Consider the following 23,274-nt stretch of genomic DNA (forward strand, 5'->3'; position numbering starts at 1 on the left):
AACATTATTACAGCCATGCCAGACTCTGCAGCTACAACAGCACACACACACACACACATGCAGACACACCAAAAGCTGCTGTGTGTCACTAAGTGTACAGAGCATTGTGTGTTTTGGACGATGTTGTCGAACATATTTTTTTCTTTGCACGTCTCCGCTGCTCAACAGTCCTGCAGAAATATCATCTATTCAGCGGAAAGTGTCAGAGCGATGTTTGCTGATAACATTAGATCACATTTCTTATCTCAAACCGGCCTTTATGAAAAGATGTCAAGCTTTAATTTTGCTACAGGTTATTCAAAAGGTTTATAAGATCAGTTTATTGTGAGAATGTGAGGACTTCAATATGATTACTTTTTTAAATATATAATATTTACATTACATAAGTCAGGTAATAAATAAACACCTCATGGTTCAGTCTGAGATGTTGGGAGTTCTTCATAAAAAGCTAACAAGAGTTTAAAATGTGTACAGTCATTGGACACCGTGCATCACTGTGCCTTGAGATTTTGTGACTTGTTGTAGACGCCTTACTCATCACTGTGATCTGTACAATTAATCTGATGTGCCATCCTTGGAGGTGTGCAGGTATATACACTGGCTGAGTCTTGTTTATAAAAGTCTTCTTGGTTTGGTTCCCTCTTATTTATGTTCAAACCTCCAAAGAACCAGAAGCCACACTGCTTTGAGCTCCTGTGATGTTTTTAAACTGTCTGTTCCCTCTGCAGGGAACTTTCTCCAAAACGACTTCAAACTGGCAGATCTCATTTCACTTGAAGCCTTTTGCTGGATCTTAAATGACAAAAAAAAAAAAAGAGGGACCATTGTCTGTGTTTTTAAATTGTAATCTGTGATCACGACTCCTGCACCTTATCTGCGAATTGATTTGCACATTTTAATTTCTCTTTGCTCTGAACATGTTTGAAAACTGTTTCTTAATCATGTAATGTTTATCATGCTTCTGCCCTATTGGCCAGGTCATCCCTGTGAAAGAGATTGTAACCTCAATGGGTCAATTACCTGTTTTAATGAAGGTTAAAAAAGATACTAAAACATTGACTAAGCATGCTATAAGCTCTCTCATGAATAAGGAATGTAACACAAGCATTTTTTTGTGGTCACAGTTATTAGGAAAGACATTTACTAAACACTGTGAAGCTAGTTAGCTGGAAAATCTCAACAAACGTTCCCCTTCTTTTCACACAAACTGTGTTTCTCCTGAAGCCTCGTGTCAAAACCTCCGGAGTAAAGAAAAATGTGAGGTGACATCATCAATTATTATGGGTGAAGAAACCAGTCCATACGTCCTTTCAGTGCAAGTTCCAGTTTATTTATAGGAATATTTACAGACAGAGAGAAAGAAAAAGTGACTCTTTATATTCCTCTGTTGGTTGCACTTGTAAAGTCCTTTAATACCAGCAGAGTTGTACCACCAAGTACGATTAGACCATTACCTCTCATTAGTGTTGTGGAGAGCTCATTAGTGCTGAGGTCTCGGTGTGCGCTTCATGGTACACAGGAGATCAACCTGACTCAAATGACTTGTAGGAGAGTGGAGCTTTACAAGTAACAGAAAAATGAAACGGCCAGGTCATTGTCTCCTGAGTAACTCTGAGTATAATTTTATGATAAAATAATCTCTAACTGGATTGGATTTGCTCACTTTGTGTCCCGAGAAAACAGAGTGAGCCTGCTGTAAAGACACCCAAAAAAGGAAACACAGATGAGATAATTTCAGATTTTTTTGTTTGATTTTTACAGCCTCATGTACACAAAAAGCAAAGAATAATTTAAAAACCTGTTGTAGCTTTTCTAAACTTTACACAACGGACCTCAGCACAGCTTCTGCACAGATGTGTTGCAGCATAAACATGCACACGTCACACGAACTCATACCAGGAGTGTTCACTCGTCGTCGCAGCTCATAGACAACAGTTTGTGGTTGTTAACAACATCCCGGCAACTTTTACCACAGCACAGCATCTTCCCTCTCCATGACAGGCTCATGAAAAACCACAAACTATATCCTCTGTTTTCTGACAAAACAGGAAATATTCTGTTGCGTTTGGTTGTGAGAAAAAGATGATGAAGGGGTTAAAAAAAAAAAAGGTACCAATCTTCAAACAACGCACTTGTTGGTTTCCTTTTCTTAACAAAAAAAAGTACTTAACTGCTGTCAGATTTGAAATTTTAAAGATCAACTCAAAAGCTCCAATTTTAGATTTTTAGTTTCAATGCAACACTACAACATCATCGGCGTAGACGTCTACTTTGCACATATTTAATAACTTTCTTTCTTGACTGAATTAAACATCAGATCAGAAAATATCATAATCAGAGACTTTATATCTCTTAATAATAATTCACAGGCATTCATTTTCCATTCCTCTTTAGTGTTCTTGTGGTTGTATTGTGGGAAACAATAGTTTAATCTCATACGTACGAGCTTGTAAGTGTTCACTGTCTCACAGCCTAAATTCTTCTCTGAAGGCGGTCCTGTAGTTGAATATAAGTCGACTAGAGGACAAACCACTATACGGTGAGTAAAAGAGGAACTGTGTTAGGTAACATTTGTGAATATATCTGGCATATATTTCATATTTAGGGTGTTTGTGGTGGCAAGGATTATATATACTGATATACAGACACTCCAATTTGAAGTTGCTGGATAGTAGAGTACATGTTGCATTAGTTTGACATACTTGCAAAATACCTGTCTGTACACACTTTTTAATATATATTTTTTTTACATAGAGTCATATAGGAACATACATAGAGTGTAGAATAATTGGGAGTCATTAAGCCCTCTTTCATTTAATGGTCAAGTATCTTTGTGTACGGCTTTATTATCCACCAGGAAGTAGCTTTAAGGATAACTCCAGTTTATTTAGTTTAGTGGTTAAATAACATTTAAAATCACCAAGGTAATTGCTGAATTCTCTGAGTGTGGTTAAACTGAGACAAAAAAAAAAAAAATTCAACAAAATGTCACTGTTTAACTTACTTCTCCTGTTTTCTTGTGAATTTCTGAGTAGCAGCCAGGGTTTTCCCCCCCCCGACTCTTTTATATGTTAGGGACTGTTTTCAGATATCACCCACAGAATCAGGCAGAGCTCTTCGTTAAATAATCCACCTTTCTTTAAATCAGTCAACGATGCAAAAAAAAAAAAATCACAACCCACACCTTGTGATTTCTACACTTTCTTCATCTTTGTGCCTGGTTTTTAAAGGAAGAACATGCAACATTTTACAAATAAATACAACAGAAATCAAATATATGCTGTGTAAATGTCTCTCTGAGTCGTGACTGTCTACAATGAGTGAGAAGCTCGAGTTCCGCTGGCTGTACTATTGTCGGGCTGTGTCTACATGGACGGGACGGCCTTGTGTATATTTAGTTGTTTTAGTCAAGGACTAGAGAAGAAGAACATACTCACTGATTATTTGGATGTCACATAGTGTCTTTAGATCGTGGTCATTCTGTGTCAATTTATGTGCAACATGAAGCTATGCGCTAACCAAAGTGTGCTAACATTAGCATGCTAACACAACAATCAGTGTTAATGTCTATTTTACAGTGTTGTTGTATTATGTGTGTTATTTCCTCAAATCCTAACCAGGTACAAGGACTGCAAATTAGCCATGGCTACAGGTCCTACAGGATAAAGGCTACATGGCATCAGTTGCACTTTAATTAGATGTGACAATGCCCATACTTTTCATGTTCTAAAACTTTTTTCTTGAATGTTGAAAAGAAGTAAAAAAAAAAAAAAAAAACTTTAGCAGCATTATATTAATATTAAAGAAAATAGAGAACTGCTAGGAGTGCCTGGTTAACTAGGTTAGCCGTTAGCATGCTAGCAGCAGCAGTTCTGCATCAATTTGAGTGATGTTTAGCGCTTTCTCAGATCTCAGTCATTAACCAGGTGAGTACAATGTTATCACAACATAAAAAACAAGTCTCCACAGTCTCCATATCCACTAAAATAATGTCCAAATAGTAATAAACCAGAGTTATCCCTTCATAATATACCGTCTTGACGCCCTGAAAAACTCACTTTCTTTTCACCTATCAAAGGAAACTTGTATCCCCAGAGCCTCCGCAGAGTGTTTGGACTCAGAGTTTTGATCCAGAGTGCTTCAGGTGGGTAGAAGTTAGGTGATGCATACCTTACATTATATCCTACATCATCCTGCAGTGGCAATCATCACGCTATGTGCTCTCATTTACCTTGTTTCATTTCCTCAGTAACTTCAAACCGGTGTAAATGCATGGGTGTGTGGACGTCCCCGACATTAGAAACTGCACATGTAACTGAAACCCTAAGTGAGCTGACATCAGTGTAACTTTGTTTTTGTGTTTCTCTTTCAAAAAAAAGTTTCACAAGCGGATCTGGAGATAAGACTTTGATAAAAACTGAACCCAAGTATCAAAAGAGGAGAATTGTCTTTGCTGAAACCCTGCAGAGATAACTTTGCTGATTGGAGATTATGTTCCTGGTGTCAGATCTCCAATATAGAAATACACTTAAAGCCTGCAGCTTCCTCCTCAGAGCAGTCCAGAAATCTTCATCTCCTGCGGCCGGTTGTGTGTATCCTTATGTTGCTGTTTTTTGTTGGGTGGTCTGGGCAGTCGTGACATCAAACTGTTTGAAAAGTCAGATCTTTAGGAAGAGCGAGTGGAATCCCAGGAGAGAAACTAAAGTCTTTGTACAGAAAACAATCCCATGTGATGGGATTTATATCTCCATAACTCCTTTATATACATCAGTGTACAAGCACACGGGAGAAAAACCAACATGAGACATGTTGAGTGTTTACATTTGCAAAAATATATCTCCATATTTTTTTGCCTTACAGATTGACAATATAAATAGTAAATAATCAAGGAAAATATATATGGGGACTGAAAACGGATACATTTTATAGGCTATGCTAACGTAAAGTGCTAAGATACTTAGATTTTTTTTTCAACAGGCTGCAAGCAAAAGGTATATTCGGAGCAAAAAAAAAAGTTTTCTCCACTTGTAAGAAGATGTATCAACATCAGTGCCCCGCCCTGCAGGGCATCATCATGACTCAGTCTGGTGTAAAACTGCCGTCACGCTCCTCCACACATACTTTCACATTCATGTTCCCCAGCTTGTCGGTCGGTTTGTGTAAAGATGATAAGATGTGAAACTGGAATGTTTTATTCTTTCTCAACTACCATGAAAACATGCTTTCTTGTTTCAAAGAAGTGAAAGTGAATTAGCATCACACCCTGATCAATAAGCCGTCAGCCAGGCTAGCCCCTTTCACACCTGCACAAAACTCCTCAAAACTTTGGGGTGAGCTTGAACGCATCCGGCGAACATTTTACACCCTGATCTCATCTGGACTTTCGCACTTGCAGTCAGATCAACCCGGCTGCTCTCTAGCTGTCGGGGTTGATGCATCCGGTGCAATCCTCGTGCATGTAAGGAAACTGCTTCATACTCTTTTCTGGTCAACAGTATGTTCCTCTCCAGTCTTGTGGGTATCCTGTGCATTCACAGTAGCTCGGACAGTCTTGGACAGCTTTTGTTAGCTTTGGACTATGTTGCCATTTCCTTGTCATCCTCATGTCCTGCCTCCTGAAACCCCCTCCCCTCGTTCGGGTCCGACAGGGAAAATGTCCCGCTGTGAAAGAGCAACTCAGGAAGATTTCAGGGGCAGACCGTTCCGACACGTTCCTGAAATTTCCAGGAGTGCGCGCGTGAAAAGGGCTAATGTCAATCTTCTAAAACTTCAGTATCAAAATGTTTAACAAAATGTAAATCCATCCGTTTATTTTAAGAAGCCACTTTCCACCAGATGACGAGAAGAATCCTTCTTCAAAATCTTGTAATTTGTGAAAATAAAAAAATTGTCCAATGTGTGTACAGTGTTTAAAGCAGTGTGGGGGAAAGAAACACGCCTCAGTTGTCCCTGATCATTAACCGTAACACTGAAAATAACTCTTTGACATGCAGAGCCCCTGAACCGTCCCGCTTGCCTCTCGCTCCTCGTCTTTGGCTTACTTTGCTAAATCAAAGTGTACAAACTTACACTGTGAAGCGGAAAACAACACGACACCTGAAACTGCCTGAAACCACACAACAAGACTCGTAACAAAACAGCAGCAACCAGAGCCGGTCATTATACAGGCAAAGCTTTCAATAAAGGACCCTTCCTCACAAAAAAACGATCGTGTTTTAGAGCTGCCCAAAAAATAACTGCGCACATTTTGCATCCCTACGGACAGATTTTTGTAGCGTGTTCCCTCCTCAAATGGATCATCGCCACCGTGATTCTCTTAGTTGTGACTTCTCTTCCATCGGTCCGGCTCTGCCCATGTCTCTTACATAATCTATAAGAGGAGAGCGCAGATGTGTGCGGGCTGGTTGCCATGGCGATCAGATCTTGCTGTTCTCCAGGTGGGAGTCAATGTGCTTGATGAGTGCGTCATCAGGGTAACCGACGGGGAATATCAGCTGGCAGAGGGGGCAGCTCCGCATGTCGCTCTCCTCGGTCTCCATCCAGAGCTGCAGAGGGAAACACACACACACACACACACACACACACACAGGTGGACGTATAGTTAGACTTCAGGATCAATCACATGTGGTACTAAACTTACTCACCTCTCTGGATTGTATTAGTCATCCAGTGGGAGGAAACAGAATTACACCACTACTTTGTGAGTGAGCTCTTCAGACTTACACAACAAGGTTTTTTTTTTTACAGTACAAAAGACAGACTGGTAGTAAATCCAAGTGGAAACACTCATCCATGTACTGATTCATTGTGTAAAACAAGTAACTTCAGGGGGATTAAAAATAACTAATTAGAAGAACGGTTCTGCAGTTCTTTACACTTTTTTTTTTGCATTTTTTGATTAAGAAATAATTTCCAACATTGCAACAGAACTAAGGCTTTTTTTTCAACATTTGAGTTAAAGCTTAGGTGACATAGCAACTTCATAAAAATTAAATATAATTCCTTATAGAGAACAAACCATATGACGTATTTTTGTAGGCCAACCCGGAAGTAGCATCTCCATGGGGGTCTAACGAGAATCCTCCTATGGGATGTTTTCATTGGATTTTGGATCGTTGCAGAAAATAATCTCTGTGTTAAACACACGTTTCTGAAGCGTAGGCGTTTTGTTCAGCAGGATAATCTTCACAGATGAACGCCATCTTTACGATGTTTGAAGCGTTAACGCGGCCGACAGAAGTAAAAAGCTAACGTTACGCTACAAGCTAACTACACCACAGTCGGATGATTGTGACGTCACTACCGTTATGCTTCAGACGATCTCCGTTAAGTAATCCACATAGTTTAATAAATAGGTTACTGACATAATATTCACCTGAACCTAAAGATTAAACCTACAGGAGACAAAATCCCCGTTGACTTTTAGACGTTAGACCCCATGGCGCTCAAATGCTAACTTACTTCTGGGTTTTAGGACTGTGGCGCTCTATTGGGTTAAATTAAGTAAATACACTCAATTGTTTGAACTGGAACTTATCTTGATAACAGATCTCTATCTGAGGGTCCTATGTGTTAACTTCATGTGTTCTTCTAGTTCTTGTTAAAATAAGGTTTTTGACCTAAACACAAAATGGGGATTAATGTGTGTTTAACCAAATTTCAAAATGAGACTTCATAGATGAATCTGGGGGAAATTGAACTCCTGGATTGCTCATATAACTCCTGCTCGTCGGACGGTTCAGGCCTCCACGGTTCAGGCCTCCATGTTGTCCTGTCCCTTACGTCCCTCACACAATCCCACTTCAAAAAAACAGCCTGAACTTTCCCTTTAAAAGTATAAAAGCATTTTGGTTCAGCACATTGTTTTGACTCACATTGATAGAAGGCCAGGACTGAGCGTGCTCCGCTGACAAGTACCCGGGCTGCGGGTGGCAGCTGAGCGTGTTGGACCGCTGAGGGATGGGGAAGGCCGAGCAGGACGCCGGGCCTCTCATGACACCACTGGGCACCGCAGAAGACAGCACGCCCAGTGTCCGCGGTGGGCTGATGGGATGCGGGCAGGTCCACTCCTCCTCGTCTTCTGAGGACTGTGGGGGCTGGGGGGCCGGTGTGGAAGGAGGAGGGGGTTCAAAATGCAGGTGGGCTACCTCAGAGAGCGGGAATGGCATTTCCCTGGAGTGGCGCATGGAGCTTTCCCCGTGGCCCCCGTCTCCTCCTCCGCCTCCTTGGTGGGAGGACGGCGAGCCTCTGTGCTGCAGTCCGCCATGAGGAGAGCCCATGTGCTGCGTCGGCTGTTTTGAGTAGCCGTCGATGTAAGGGCGAGGCTTAGGCAGGGTGGAGACGGGGTCCAGAGAGAAGCGGGGCGGGCACTGGTAGGCAGAGGGGTCGGCGACCTCCGAGTAACTGCGGCGGCCTTGGAAGCTGGCCCTCAGGTGCTGGCTGGGCGGTCGGCAGGAGTACGAGGCCGGCCCGTTGTTGATGTCCAGCAGGGGGGAGCGGCGGTGCATGTCCGGGGAGAGGCGCTGCAGCGACGGGGAGCGTCTCGGTTGAATCGGGGAGTGGTGCGGTTGGGGTGGGACAGGAGAGTGGCGCTGTGAGATGGGCGAGTGGCGCTGAGACACCGGAGAGTGACGCTGGTGGTGGATGGGCGAGTGACGCTGGACTGAGGAAACAGGGGAAAAAAATGTTACTCCTAATTCAGTCACAGAAAACAAGACAAAACAATCCAATGAGTGTCAGGATGTCAGAGGTCCTTTGAAGAATGGCGCCTTTTTATGACACACTTAATCTGATTGCGGGCCTTACCACCTGACTAAGTGTGTTTTATAATTTCCTTTCTTTGTCCTTCTTATTATTCTTATTATTTACTACTTAATATTTCATATCAATAACTGTCATCGTTAATTCAAGTTGATTTTTATTTTTTGGAAGATGTGGAGATAAGAGCCCGACCGATTAATTGGCCAGCTGATAATATCGGCTGATATTAGCTTATCAAGTGGATATCAGTATCGGCTAATTTATCACAGATATGCAGCGATATTACTCGATTTATTCACCAATCAAATAGCTTTTAATTTCATTGTATTTCACTACCAGTTCTCTGTCTGACTGTCAGGAGCAGATTGTGCAACAAGCATCATCACTGGAGCAGGTGGCACAGTGGTTAGTGCGCACGCCCCGTTTACGGAGGCTGTAGTCCTCCGGGGCGACGGGCGGGCGGCCCAGGTTCAAATCCGACTCGTGGCTCCTTTTCTCGCATGTCATTCCCCACTCTCTCTCTCTCTTGGATTTATGACTCTATCCACTATCCTGTCTCTCCAATAAAGGCCCCAAAAAAATCTTTTGAAAAACAAGCTCTCCAGAGTGCCAAGCTGTGACGCACGTACATGCACAGTTACTTTCCAGTTGAGTCACCATCTTGCCTTCGTTATACCTTTTCCACAAGTGCTTCATAACTGCATTTATGGGATAAACGCAATAAATGTGTGTGTCAAGAGCTATCTCTACAGATCAAAGAAAGATCCAGGCTGATATATCGGTATCTGATTTTTTACTTATATCGACATCGGTCCCAAAAATCCCATATCGGTCAGCCCTAATGGAGCTGGAGGTAGTTCTGAAAAACCTGAAAAGACGTGTTGTCCATATTTTTATACAGTCAACAGGCCTGATGCACAAAACCAGAGCAAGAGTTGATTTACCAGTTTGGATTAAAACAACCTGATTTGTCTGCAGAGCCATGACTTCAATCCTGCAAACTGGAGAGCTAACTGGCAGCTAGATTTACACTCTTCTGTCTTGTCGTGGCATTCTCATTTTCAGCTGTTCATGTAGTTTAAAGGGAAGGGACAACAATAAGTGGCCACATCAATCTAGCTGCTGACATTTCCTCGCAGAAGAAAATGTCAGTCGTATTATTCTACAAAATGACACATTCTTCTTTTTTGGTATTTGACATTAAAAAAAACTGATCCTATTGATTTTTTTATCAGAAGAGGGTTTTTGCGGTACTTTTAACCAAAACAAATCCCTCTCCAGATGTGTCAGCATGATGAGATAATGAATGTTCCTCTCTGTTTTCATTTTTTTTTAAAAGATTGAGATCTGCACGGGTACATTAGGTACTGTTTGCGTAATTACAAGATATGTTGATGAGTCAGACACCGCTTCAGCTCCACTCTCCATATCAAAGAGGAAACATCATTCACGGCCCGTTTTGTCGAGGTGTTAAAAAGGGGGGGGGGGGCCGTTTGTGCTCTGAAGTGCTTTTTCAGCCTCTATATTAAAAGAAAACAGTCAAAGAAGAACATTTAGTTTGTGCTTATTCTTTCCTGAATAACACCCGGGAGACTATTTTATGACTGCAGATTAATTCCCGTCTCCCGTTTTCTTTTCAACAATCCACTGAAAGTATTTGTTTTGTTGTTAAAGATAGCCACGAGGCAATCAACTCACTTCCAACCGTCATGACTCTAATTACACAGAGGAGCCGTTAAAGTCACATTTAGAGATAAATGTGACATAACACGACCCCGGGGAAGAGGCTTTTTTTAATTTAGCTTTTCTGTGTTTGCGTCGTCAGGCTCAGTTGTTCATTGATTCGTGCAGCCGAGTGTTTCAGTTTGTTACATCTCCAGCTCAGAAAAGGAAGTGCATGTGAGGCTCTTTGGTTTGTGAAGGCTAGGAGGTGCAGTGGTGAGGCTTCTGCTGTGCGTGTGTGTGTACATGCAGGAAGAGAAGGTGTTGCTTCTGCTGTGTCGTCTTCTGCGTTTTGGTTCCTTTCTTTTACTTTTGTCCAAAAAAAAATGACCATTGTAAGCTTTTCTTTTCATGCCATAAAATAAGTTTACATTACTATTTTAAATATGATGTAATATCCTAATTTTAGATTTGATCAGAGGTAAGACTCAAATCAAACACAGGACTGAAGAACACATCGGAGACACTCTGAGTGTATAAACTGTGAGCTACTTTGGAAGACTTAATATTGTGTTTTGATTCTTTGTCACACTGCCTTCGGGCGGTCAGCGTTCTCCGTGGAGGCCACGACTCGGTGAACTCTCGACCAGATGACGTTAAGAGCTCCAAATCTATCCACAGCTTTAAAAACAAAAATCTGCTGAAAGATACTAAACTCTGTAACCACTGGTGAGTTTATATCACTGCTTTTGACTTTCATAATACAGTCTCGATTGAGTGTGTAATGAAGTGCTCTGCAGTGTTACTGTGATATGTGTTGCATTTCTTACTGATGTTTTCTAGTCTTGTGGTACTCGAAATCGGTCACTTTTTGAAGGTCTCAGAATCTAAAGCATTTTTACTCGGCCTTGTCTTGGTCTCAGACTGGGTGAACTCGGAAACCACAGATAGGCTTTCCACGTCTTTTCTGTGATTAGAAGGAAAACACCTCTTTCTAAAAGAACAAATAACTTTGATTCATTCATAGTTTGATTTTTATCCTCCTGGTTACGTCCGCAACCTTCCCTGTGTTACGGTCAAAGTGAGTCACGCCCCCTGCACACAAGCTACCTCCGCTACAATGCATCAAAAGGCAACATGGTCCCTTTTACAAATCAGGATTTCATGCATTAAGTTGTGTTGATATGACGAATATAAGAAACCACAGTTAGTTCAGACTGTGACAGTAGAGTGACGTCGATGGGACTTTTGACAATAAGTGTTGAGGGATGATTCTTTTTATAAACACGGTTCCTGTAGTTGCTAACCTGGACTGGCCTGCTCCTGTGAAGCCTTCCTCAGGATCTCCGTCTGCTTGGAGCTCAGAGCCTGGAGGCGTCCCAGCTCCTCTGTCAGCTCCGTGTAGGCCAGAGCCAAGTTCACCCTGCAGGAGGAAAGGCAAACGATGTCATGACGTCACAACAGATCAATGTGAGAGGGACGTTAATACAAAGCCTCTAAGCATCATAAAGTGGACAATCAGTAGGACGTTAATGATGCTAAAAACGTTAAAAAATGCTTTCTTTAAGATGTATGAAACTACATGAGCTCTGCTGCCTCGCGGATCAGGACGGCTAATTGAGAGGCCTTTTTTTTTTTTCCTTTGAGTGCATGTCACAGCGCATAACTGGAGAGCATGAAATCAATCACACCATTTCATGCAGGATGTGTCATGACTCTCTCTCTCTCTCTCTCTCTCTCTCTCTCTCTCTCTCTCTGGGGCCGCGCTGACAGAGCAGCTCTATTTCCAGAAGCGTAAACACGAGAGGTCCGCTTTACATGCTTTACCGTCCTGTCGCCATGGCAACCAGCTGTAATCCCACATCACAGATAACTGCCATGCAATCATCATCTAAAAAGAAGATATGAGAAACCATCTCTCTTTTAAGTTTAGGTGGGATGAAGAGAGGTGTTTTACAGTACATTAGACATCCAGATATAGCGTAGGCTGCATTACTGCTGAGCTCTGTATTCAGATAGAGACATGTCACTATACGGTTAGTCACTGCATGCAAACTACCCTCAAAGATCTGATAACAACGCTTATCTTAAATGCCAAACCAATTTTTTATAAACTCCTCAGTGCTGATCTGAAACGTAGTCATTCCTGCACAGACGGTGTGAAATAAGACAGGTTAGGTGAGACTTCAAACCAAACCTGATAAAAAAGATAACCGGAGGTTCATCGTGCCAGTCTTAGTAACGTCTTGTTTATGCAGGAGAGCGAGTTTGGTTAGCAACTAAACATTTGCAGCTTTAAGAGCGGGGAAATAACTTATCAAGTACACTTGATGTGTTTGTGTGCGTCAGTATTTTAATCGTGTTACTTTTTATTATATGTTTAAATCCTTTTTAGCCTTTTGTGATTTATTGCAAACGATCTTGTGATTTGATGATCTTGCAGTTTTTTTTGTGTGCAATTTCATGCTCTACTTGATTTGTATTTCCTGTTACCTGTCCTGTGTACTGTCTTATTTTTTCATGTACACAAGTTGGATATTTATTTTGCACTAAAGCCCGGAGGCAAAGTTCCCCATAAAGAATAATTTTCCCACTGTGACATCACAAGGAGAGCACATTTGAAACGAAGCATTTTTCTCTGTGTTGTAAGACTTATGCAGACCACAAACAAAGGACTGGATGGATTTATTTCACATTTTGTGGGTCAGTAGACTCTCAGGTTACCCAGATACATGTTCTAAAACACTGTAAAGGTGGATTTTTAATAATATGTCTCCTTTAAGTTAAGCACCAAATCACAACATGGCTGAAACCTTTAAGCACCCGTTGACCTCGCCCTCTTTTCCTTCATTTATATCTCTTTTCTTAAAATACTTTTTTCTAGCTTTCTACAGCTTGTTTTTTTCAACATGTTTAGAAAATGTTGTTCTGAACTTTGTGTGAAGTGCACTAGAAAATGAATATTGTATTTTTGAAGAAGGTTACAGGAGAGTAGCATGCCTTTAATACTTCATTAAAGATAAAGAATAAATTTCCCTCATGAGGACAAACGTTGGAACAAACACCTGATAAGAAAAGCAGCAGATGAAAAATATTTTGCAGGAGTTGCTGATTGTTAGATCTTCAAAAAACAACACCAACCAAACCGTAACTGTTAAGTCAATTGAACTGGACCCGTCTTAAAAAGATGGCGTCAGATAAAATAATGACTCACAACACATATGCTTCTGCTGATGTGCAACGTTTGCAATGACCGTGGGAAATCTCCCTAAAGGGGATATTTCATATAATAGTCAGACTTTATGATGCGTGTGTAGTCCTCTTTAGGGAGGAGAGACACTTTAATGCATAACTTCTGCAAACATTTTTTTGATTTTTTTTTTTTACAACATCATGGGGATGAACGCTGTTTGGAGGGGCCCCATGTGAATTTTCTTGCCTTGGGCCCCCACAGACTCCACAATCTCCAATGTGCACACCTCCACTTTTCACTTTACTAAATTGGAAGGAATTCCTGATTTTTGGTCTGAGCTCTTGACTGATTTTGTCGCCATGTTTTGTATTGTTTTATATTTTTTGTGTGTTTTTACGTCGTTGATTTGCAGATGTTATCCTTGTGTTTGTTGTCTCCTGCTGCGGGACAATAAAGAATCTGAATTAAATAAAGGTTTGAAATCAGATGAAATCATTCACTGTGATCGTATATTTATATCTTAACCAACACATGTTTCTCCCTCACACACTCTGTATAACCCACGCTGTCTTCAAATGTCTCATTTTCATTTAATCGTGTTTGCATAGTTGTAAACTTTGTTGTATGAAGGTGATGTACAAATACAGTTTTATTATGACAAAGAGAAAAAGATCTAAACGTCCACTACGACGCCACGCAGCACCAAAAAAAAAAAAAAGAAGAAGTAAAGAGACGGACCCTGCAGCCTCCCGGCACGGCGATAAAACACACTGACTAATAATATCAAATACGTTAAGCAGCAGCCTCACACACTAACTCCACTGAGTCATCGCACCGCTGTGTTTGCCCGCTCCCTAATGAAGATGAACACTCATTTTAAACGTCTCTAAATCTGATCTAGTCTGCACCTCTGCACATCATCACTCTTTTTAAACACACACACACTGCAAAACTTCCACAATGTGTCGCTTTTACAAACACTTTAAAAAAACAGATTTATCAACATTGTGTAACAAACAGCTTCGGACACTATTTAAAGGAAGTTATAGGAATTTCCCAAAAAGCTGAGAATTACTCATAGCTTCCACTGTTTCGGCCTTTTGAAGCGGGCCCACCTTGTTTTTTCTGACTCAGAGAGAGTGGGGGTATCAAACCCCCCTTACATCCCCCACCTTTTCTTTTTTTTAAATACAACATCCTCCTTTGTGGTGCAGACTTAAGGTCATCTTTACTAGAAATGGAGGCACTCCTATGTGTGGCTTTTTGTAAAAAAAAAACAACCTGCAGAACCATTAAGAAGGACGAGTAATAAGGTGACTTACTGGCATGGTGGTCAGAGCTCGCATTTTGTTCCCCTCGCTATTCTCCGGTTACTCTCATCTGTGTGTGAGAGTCTTCTTTCTCTCTAAGCTTAAACTGAATTAAGGGACACTTCTAGATTCATGCAGCTCTTCCTTTTTCACACATACACCGTCTCACTATTCACGTTTGTTATTTGTGTTTTGATAATCTGTGTCAGAGGCCGCGGGTCGTACAGTAACACCTCTATGTCTTAGAGCAGATGTGTGAACTCAGAAACACAACTGTTGCCTCTTTCTTAAAGTGTGAGAAAAATCAGTTCTCTTGTTTGTGTTGAGCCTAAAAATACTTTGTCAGCATCGTGTTGCATGTATTTTTTTTGGGGTGTTGCTTGATGTGTGTAGCAGGCAGCGTGCAGGTACTGTAAAGACTTGCGGTGCGTAGGAGGGGTGTGATGAAGCCGGTGCAGCATTGATGAGAGCTTTGTGACACTGAAATCGAGATAATGTAAAGAGAGAGAGTGTGGGCTGATATCTGACCCCAGATCAGATCACTGAGGAGAACTGTCACTGCATCTGCCTGAGAGATCTAACTCCTCTTTGTTTGTGCTGTGAATAAAAGATGAACGACATGACAGCTCCAAAAAAAAAGGGAAGCCAAAACATGTGTTGCTCCCCCTACTGGCTGGCTGCGGCATACATCATAAGCTAGGGGCCAGGGCCCCCGCATGAAAAATTTGGTTGGCCCCACCCAAAATCCTATTTTCAGAGGATAAACTTGATTTCTATTACATTTAAGTGTGAAAAATTGCACATAAAGCCTTTAAATTGAAAATCAGTACTTTGCACATTTCACAAGACAGGGGTGTAAGAAGGGAATGAGTCCATAAAAAATGTGCTTTCAAACTCTTGCATAATGCCGAACCTGCAATGGACTAACTATGTTTCAGTCACATTGGTAAAAAAATTATTTTTGGTACATTGGTCTTTTTTTTTTTAGTCCTTTTTAATTCTTTCATCAGGTGTGCATGCAAACTTTATGCCACCCCTGCCCCGATTGGGTCACCCCCCCAGTCAGAAAAGTCTGGACACGCCCCTGCAGTCCCATTAAAGAAGCGGCCTCAGGGGGACAGCATGGTTATGAATGATCTTAAAGCCTGTCACTGTGAGGTGGTGTTTACTGTAAAAAGGACGTTCATAAAAGAAATGAACCAACTGAACTTCTTCTCTGCGTTTCTGGGTTGGGTGTGGGTGTGGGTGGGTGTTAAGTGTTGGGGGCTTTTCACACTCTGCAGTCCATACTTCAGAAAAACTACTCAGCGCAATTTCAGCTGAGCGTAGAGGTGTCAAACAGTTCTCACACCACCAAGACACAGAGCAGCAAACATTCAGCTCAAAGTGTTTCTACAGGGAGGCTTTACGTCGTCTAGACCGAGTCTGACTCTCAATGAAAGTCTGAGACAGGAAAAATACATTTTAATGATCAAACTGCAAACTAATGAACGATCTGTTAAAGCAGTAACACAGAGTGCTGTTTCTCCTCTCCATCTGAGACAACGTGCATCTTACAGACAGAGGGTGGAGAAGTTTGAAGGTTCCACCCCGCATGGGCTAACATGATGAGGATCAGAGAGCAGAGTCGGTCTATTCATCGTCACAAAACAAAAAGAGAAAATAAAAAGTAAGACAAACTAATTAAACAGAATATTTTGTCTTCTTTTCCAAGCTTTTTGGACAAAATTAGAAAGCTTAAACACATCGAACTGCTCACTCCAATATTTCAGGTTTTTTGATGAGCTATTTCAAATCATCATATTTTGTACAATGCAAAAGAAAATGGGACTTAGCTTCCACTTTGTCCAACTCACACATCTCACAAAAAGTCTGTTTTAGACCGACTTCAATGGCCAGAGGGAGAATTCCCGATCTTAAGATAGTTGCCCATCCCTGACTTAGAATATCTGCAGGGATGAACACTCTGCTTCCTCCTCGTTCTCTCTCTCTTTTCTTTTCTTGGTATAGCTTCTTAGCCTCAGCCGTCGTATCAAACGGTGCAGAGACAGAGACGGCTAACTGGCTTCGTTTTACACCTGAAGGCTGCTGTGTGAACTACGTGCCTTAAAGCCGTACGCACTTTTCTTGAGAAGTTACATGTGCAGTAAACAGGAGATCGAGCCGCGATGTGGACGTTGGAGGATCTCCCTGTTGAATATAATTTTGCTATAAAATCGAGATTTGAAAACTGCTTTTTTAAGTCACATATTGTTACTCTAAATGACAAAAACTAAACAAAAATAAAATGTACTGAAGCTTCATTCTGTGGATTTAAAAGCCTTAACTGTCGACTTATCTTTGACTAAATAAAGAATTGTGAAGTCCACTTCATATAAGCTTCAGCATGTCGTGATTTATTGGAAACAGCTCTCACTTTCTGAAAGCTGAACAGGATTAGTCAGTGGCTCGGCAGCGGGGAGGTGAGGGTGTTGTTGTTGTTCTGCCAGCGTCTTCATCGCGGTGGCCTGTGGTCGGCGAGGGCAGCGTATTTGCATATCGATAGTGACGAGTGAGGCAATCGAAAATGTACAAAAATATGTGATGGGTGGCAGAAAGTCTTACACAAGCTGGGGGAGCTGACAGTTTGGCTTTTCAAAACTGGAAAAAGTGAAACCCACAGCAAAGCTACTAGTTTGGTTTCCTTCATCTTTTTAGAAAAAGACAAGTGGAGGAAGTGGATGATTTATGTGTGGACTAAAATCATGATTCAAATGTGTATTATAAGAAAAACAAATCAACTTTTTAACAGATCAAACTGCAAACACAAAGTCTCATTTTATTCTGTAGAAGTAAGTAGAAATGCTCTTCAGTCAGACGTCTCACATAAACCAGAGTCCAGGTGTGAGTAATGAACCAATCAGGACTTCAGCGTTAGCCAGATAACATCTCATAATTCAAAACCTTTATTTTAACATGAAAGACACTGAGGTTTCCCTCATTTACAGTGACGTCGAGCTCACAGCATGAAAGCGGGGACACAATTAAAAGAAAAAAAAAGAAAACAGTTACATATCCAAAAAAAAAAAAGCCAGCAACAACATGCGACAACTTAGTTTGTTTTGAAACAGCAAAAATAGAAAAACTTTGTCCCAAACAACAAAATGCCACATGGGACAAAACTTTCTTAGTAAAGAAATCTGGATTTTTTTTTTGTTATGTTATCTGACAAAAACTCAGTCAGGAAAAGGAATTTCAACAGATGGTGGACTTATGAAAGTATTTATCAAAACTGAGTTAATATGCTTCAGTAAATGTTCCTCAGAGCGATCTCTGTTTGGAGGAACTAGTTGAAGAAATAATCTACAAACTGTGACTTCTGTATGTATCGGTAAGACGCTTTTCTACTTTAAAGATAGTGCTTAAAGTGAGGGATTTATTTCTGAATATTTCACCTTGCCGTCACTCTAAGTTTGTCAACGTTTTTAATACTTTTCAATACCAAGTGTTTTAAAAGGATACAACCCTCACTATTACAATGATCGATAGTAAAAGTACCAAAGCTTAGAAAAACCTTAAAGGGCGCACTCACACATCTGAGCACGTTTAACCCCCACAGTCCAGTTTGTTTAACTAGTGTGAGTGCTCTAAATTCCTTTTTGTCTCAAAATGTGCCAACATATTTTTGCAGTTTTGACAATGTGCTGGAGTACTTGTAATGAAAACGACAAACAAAAACGATTTTTGCTGACTTGGTATTGAAACAGGGCGATACATTTTTACCAGAATCAAATCAAAGTTTGAAACTCTGGTAACTCTAGCTCTACGTCCGACATTCAACAGTCCTGTATTCCTACTCATGAAGTCACTGCGTCAGAGCATACTCTCAGAGGTCAGTGGATTAAAGAGGAAACAACCAATGCAGTTAAATAAAATGTGTGATCATACCAATGAATTTCAGTTTATGATGAAGTGAAGAGAAAAAGGGAAATAACGTCTGACATGGTGACAGAAAGAGGGGAAGCACTAACTCCTGATAAGAACCTGATACAACACTTCTAATCTGACTCTCCCTCTTTTAAATAAGCAGCTTCCCTTTTCCTCCGCTCAGGAAACAGTAGGCTTAGATGTGTTTATCGCCTGAGTGACGCAGGTAGGCAAACAAAAAAAAAAAAAGATCTCAAAGTCACTTTGATCCGTTAGAAAAGTTAAAAAAGACCTTTTATTAATTCAAGGCTACAGATGAAGTTAGTGTGGCAGAGCCTTCATCAGGGTGCAAAGGTCATGGAAGGACGTCATTATAGAGCAGGGGTCATCAACTAGATTTGTACAAGGGCCAGCTTTTGTTTCTTGACAGACACTGTGGGTGCCGGACTTTAAAATATGTTTAAATATTTCAACATTTTATAAGATTTGCAAAGCGACATTTATACTCACTTGCTTTGTTGTTGCTTTTATAGCTTTAATGCCTTAAATATCAAAACATTTTCTTCCTCCTTACATTTTCTGAACTAGTTTATATTTTAGGGGCCGTATGGGAAGCATCTGGGGGCCCGGATGTGGCCCACGGGCCGCCAGTTTATATAGCGACATACATCCACCATGCTGCTGCTCAGGGTGTCTTACCATGAGAGCAGGGTTTGGACATGAACAGAAATTTGACAAAAGATCAAAGTTCAATAATAATTTTTAAAATTCACGTCCAAGAAAAGAAAATTAGCATCAAAATTAAACAGCTCTGACTTTAGATATTTGTACGATATATTTTAGGCTTTTTCAATCGCTGGCATCTTCTATTTTATTTCTCTGGAGAAGCTTTGTTACCACAGATTTCCCCTCACACACTCCTCTCTCTCCTCAAGACTACAATGTGCTGAGTGCATGTTAAATATTCTCCACACAGCACATTCAGTGAAAGAGAATTTAAAAAAAAACCATCTTCCTTATCAATCTGTGCAGTTTACACTAAAGGAGCCAATTACAAGAAAAAGCAGCAGGAAACAGAGTCAACTCTTTTGTCAGTGGGAGTGAGGTGATATTGGTGAGTAAAACCAAAAGGTGACCGAGGGTTGGAAAAAAGCAGCAGGCATCGTCACCTAAAGCCCGCACCCGCTCAGTAACATCTCTTCTTCTAATTCTTCTTCTTCCTCTTCTTCCGCTTGCTGCTCTGTTTACTTTCAGTTTGCTCCCCATCGAAACACTTTTGGGGTTTCACTGTGTGGGAGTCGGCTGCCCAACCTGCTGTGGTTTTCTTCTTACCTTCTTTCTAAGCAGTCATGCAGTGCTTCAGGTATCAGAGGAGGACATGAAAAAGAAGCAGCTTTCTGTAGTTCTGCTTTGTGCACAAATTAAAAAACGTTTCTGTCACCGGCTAAAGGAATGAGTGGAAACACGGCAGCCTGGATGATCTTTTTTTAAAATCTTTTTGGTGGAGTTCTAATTGTTAAAAAATAAGAGAGAGCGCAAAGAGATGTCCAATAAAACACACGAGGCTTGAGGAAATGACCAAGGAGGCTTCCTACACTGTGCCTACACTGCCCCCTACTGCTCAGATTCATCAAGACAAACTTAAAGCCATCTAAAAAAAAAGGCTCAACCTCCACCCTAAAGCCTAACACTGAACCCTCTTAGACTTTAATGCTGTCAGGTTTGCAGCGAGTGAGTCAGTAAGGAGCTGAGATCGTATAAAAAGAGGAGGAATGGGACACACTATCATGACATCATACTGTAGTTTTTCACATGACCCCCGTCCTCTTGGACCTCCACTGGCTCCCAGGTCCAAGTCCCTCTCCTTACCTTCAAAACCCTCCCACAACCAGGACACCAACTACCTCACCATCCCTCAGGACCAAGCGTTGAACCCGATCCCGCTGGACCTCGAACACATCCCAGATTGAACCGACCTGCCACAATTTAAATCACTTAAAAAACTTTTCAAACTGCTTTAATTTGCTGATGTTGTTGTGAGTACCAACATATTATTCAGGCCTTTTTTTTTTTTTTTTTTTTACCTTTGGTTAGGGGGTCCTACCTGATGGATAGGACAGCTGAAGAGAGACGGGAAAGTTGGGAGGAGAGAGTTGGGGACGAGATGCAGCAAAGGGCTGAGATCAGATTTGAATCCACAGCGACGAGGACTGTAGCCTTTGTACATCGGGGCGCGCGACATAACCGCTAGGCTATCTGGCGCCCCTGTCCCTTTAAAGGCTTTATATGTGATTTTTCACACTTAAATGTATAAATCAAGTATCTCCTCTGAAAATAACTCTGTGAGTCATGACTGTCTACAATGGGTGTAACACCCGAGTCCCACTGTCTGTGATGTTTTCAGAGTTTTCAGAGTCCTATCTTCAGTTTGTTTACATCGCCCGGACGGCCGGCTGACTCCTCCCCTCGTGTATAAAAGTTGTTTAATTGAGGGACTAGAGAAAAGAAGAATAACATACTGTACTCACTGCTTAACTGTGTTTCTAGATCACGCTCATTTCAGGTAAATTTACATGCAGTGTGAAGATACGAGCATCATAAAGATCCCTAGCATTAGCATGCTAACACAACAATGCAGCGCGAGTTGTTTTGGTTTCATGCTGGTGCTCAAGGGCGACATCTGCTGGATCAAAAAATCACATATAAAGCCTTTAATGTGACTCTATAAAATGTGTTATTATTAAGATTTAAAAACACCATAAAAAGGACTACATTCCTTACAGTAAACAAAATGTCTGCCAATGGCGCGACCTAGAATTTACTCGTTGTATGCATTAAAATTATCTGTACTATTCAGATATTACGTCTCATTTCAAGACGGTTGAAGTTGTTTTCATGTTTTCTTGGTGATGTAAAAACAAATATTGAGCACGCAGAGCTTTTTTAAAATATGGTATGGTGGTCATTACCGAGGGAACTGGAGATTAGCAATCGTAACCTAGCAACAATGAGCGCTAGTGAGAAGCTCTCTGAAACTGGTTTTGAGCACTAAACCAGGCGTCAGTGGACCTGGGCTACTACTGTATATATATACGACCCCGGGTCCTATATGGTATAAATGCAGCATAAAGAATAGTACGCCATGTAGCGCTCGCCTTGTTTCTAATGAGGCCTCTGGAGGTCGGCCTGAGAGCATCACAGCAGGAGGATGAAGATACAGACGAGCTGTGGCTGTTTGTTCACATTACCGCTCGTTTTCTCATCCTCTCACTCTTCCTTTACTCCAAAATCAACACTTCTCCTTCCTGATATAACTCCCTTAGATTCTCCTCTCCTTCCTTCCTTCCTTCCTTCCTCCCTCCCTCCCTCTACCCAGAGATCGGCTGCGGTCACTTACTGCTCGTCTCCCACCTTCTTTATCCACTCCACATCACACTGCTTGCACGGAGAAGTCATTTCCTGCAGAAGTAGAGCGTGAAATTAGATTAGCATGCAGGTGCTGGTGGGATATTGGACAAAAATCTGACAGCAGAAACCCATCGAGACAACATGTTTGAAGTTAACACCGACAGGAAGAAAGAAGCCGGGGAGGAGACGACTCCTGGTCGTTGAGAGTTATTATTCAGACACTGTTTGTGTGTTCTTGTGTATTTGTGGACTTTTTAAAAAAAAGCTTTGTGGGCGTAGCTGAAGCAACATTACTCTGACAAAGGGAGTAACTGAGCTTTTTTAAACTTGTTAAAGCGAGTAACGAGATGCTGTGATGTGGCTTTAAGGCAGAAGATACTCTGTGAGAAACTTCAGGACATGTTAAGTTTTTTGTTAGCTGACATCGATATAGTTTCTGTTGTCACAATAGGGTTATACATTTCACCTATTTCTCCTCTCCCTGTCTGCCCCTCCTCATCCTGCTCCGCCTCTCTCCCTCTCTGAGCCAAACCCACAAACTGAAAACGGAAAGTGACATTATTTATTTGATTTAAGGAGCATTGTTTATGTTTTTAATTGTATTTAACATCCAGCTGTTAATAAAAACATCTGCTTGACATTTGGCATTTTGGCCCATGTGGATTCGACTTACTGCCAATTTCCACCTCGTCCTGCGTGCGCTGCGGTTTTGCTCTGTCGGACGTCGCGCGCCCTGCCCCACTGGGTCCTTGAGCGTTAGAGCAGCCATGAGCAGATGATCACACATTAAAGGAGCGCTACAGGATGACGCGGGAATAGACAAAAAGACGATGGAACAACATGTTGATTTGTCTTTCTGAAGTTACTTTGTTGTTCATTTGGTGTTTTTTTTGTTTTTTTGTTTTTTTTTACTTAATGTTGATTGTTTTGAAAATACGATCGTGAGTCTGTATATTTGGTTTTATTTTGAAATTGTCCAGACCCTCTGTGCGTTTTCCTTGTCTGACTTCCTGTCCGGGTTGTTATATTCTGTCC

The 23,274-nt window shown here is 41.2% G+C and overlaps 1 protein-coding gene and 1 long non-coding RNA gene across 3 annotated transcripts in view; both read right to left on the minus strand.

Moving 5' to 3' along the window:
* Window positions 1-1,308: 1,308 nt before the first annotated feature.
* The window catches only part of LOC132955552 (uncharacterized), a 735,720-nt gene continuing 713,754 nt past the window's right edge, over window positions 1,309-23,274 (minus strand). For both annotated transcript variants that reach the window (XR_009665935.1, XR_009665936.1), the window contains exon 2: window positions 1,309-3,296. This is a non-coding gene — a long non-coding RNA (uncharacterized LOC132955552). The remainder of the gene's footprint in view (window positions 3,297-23,274) is intronic.
* tbkbp1 (TBK1 binding protein 1) overlaps window positions 1,309-23,274 on the minus strand; it is a 77,255-nt gene continuing 55,289 nt past the window's right edge. Inside the window, exons 7-10 of the mRNA XM_061028418.1 lie at window positions 22,229-22,290; window positions 11,730-11,845; window positions 7,875-8,662; window positions 1,309-6,545 (exon numbers count right to left, since the gene is read on the minus strand). Coding sequence (XP_060884401.1) covers window positions 6,417-6,545; window positions 7,875-8,662; window positions 11,730-11,845; window positions 22,229-22,290 — 1,095 coding nt within the window. The 3' untranslated portion in view covers window positions 1,309-6,416. The remainder of the gene's footprint in view (window positions 6,546-7,874; window positions 8,663-11,729; window positions 11,846-22,228; window positions 22,291-23,274) is intronic.

The sequence above is a fragment of the Labrus mixtus genome, chromosome 21, assembly GCF_963584025.1.
Source record: "Labrus mixtus chromosome 21, fLabMix1.1, whole genome shotgun sequence".
NCBI lineage: Eukaryota > Metazoa > Chordata > Actinopteri > Labriformes > Labridae > Labrus > Labrus mixtus.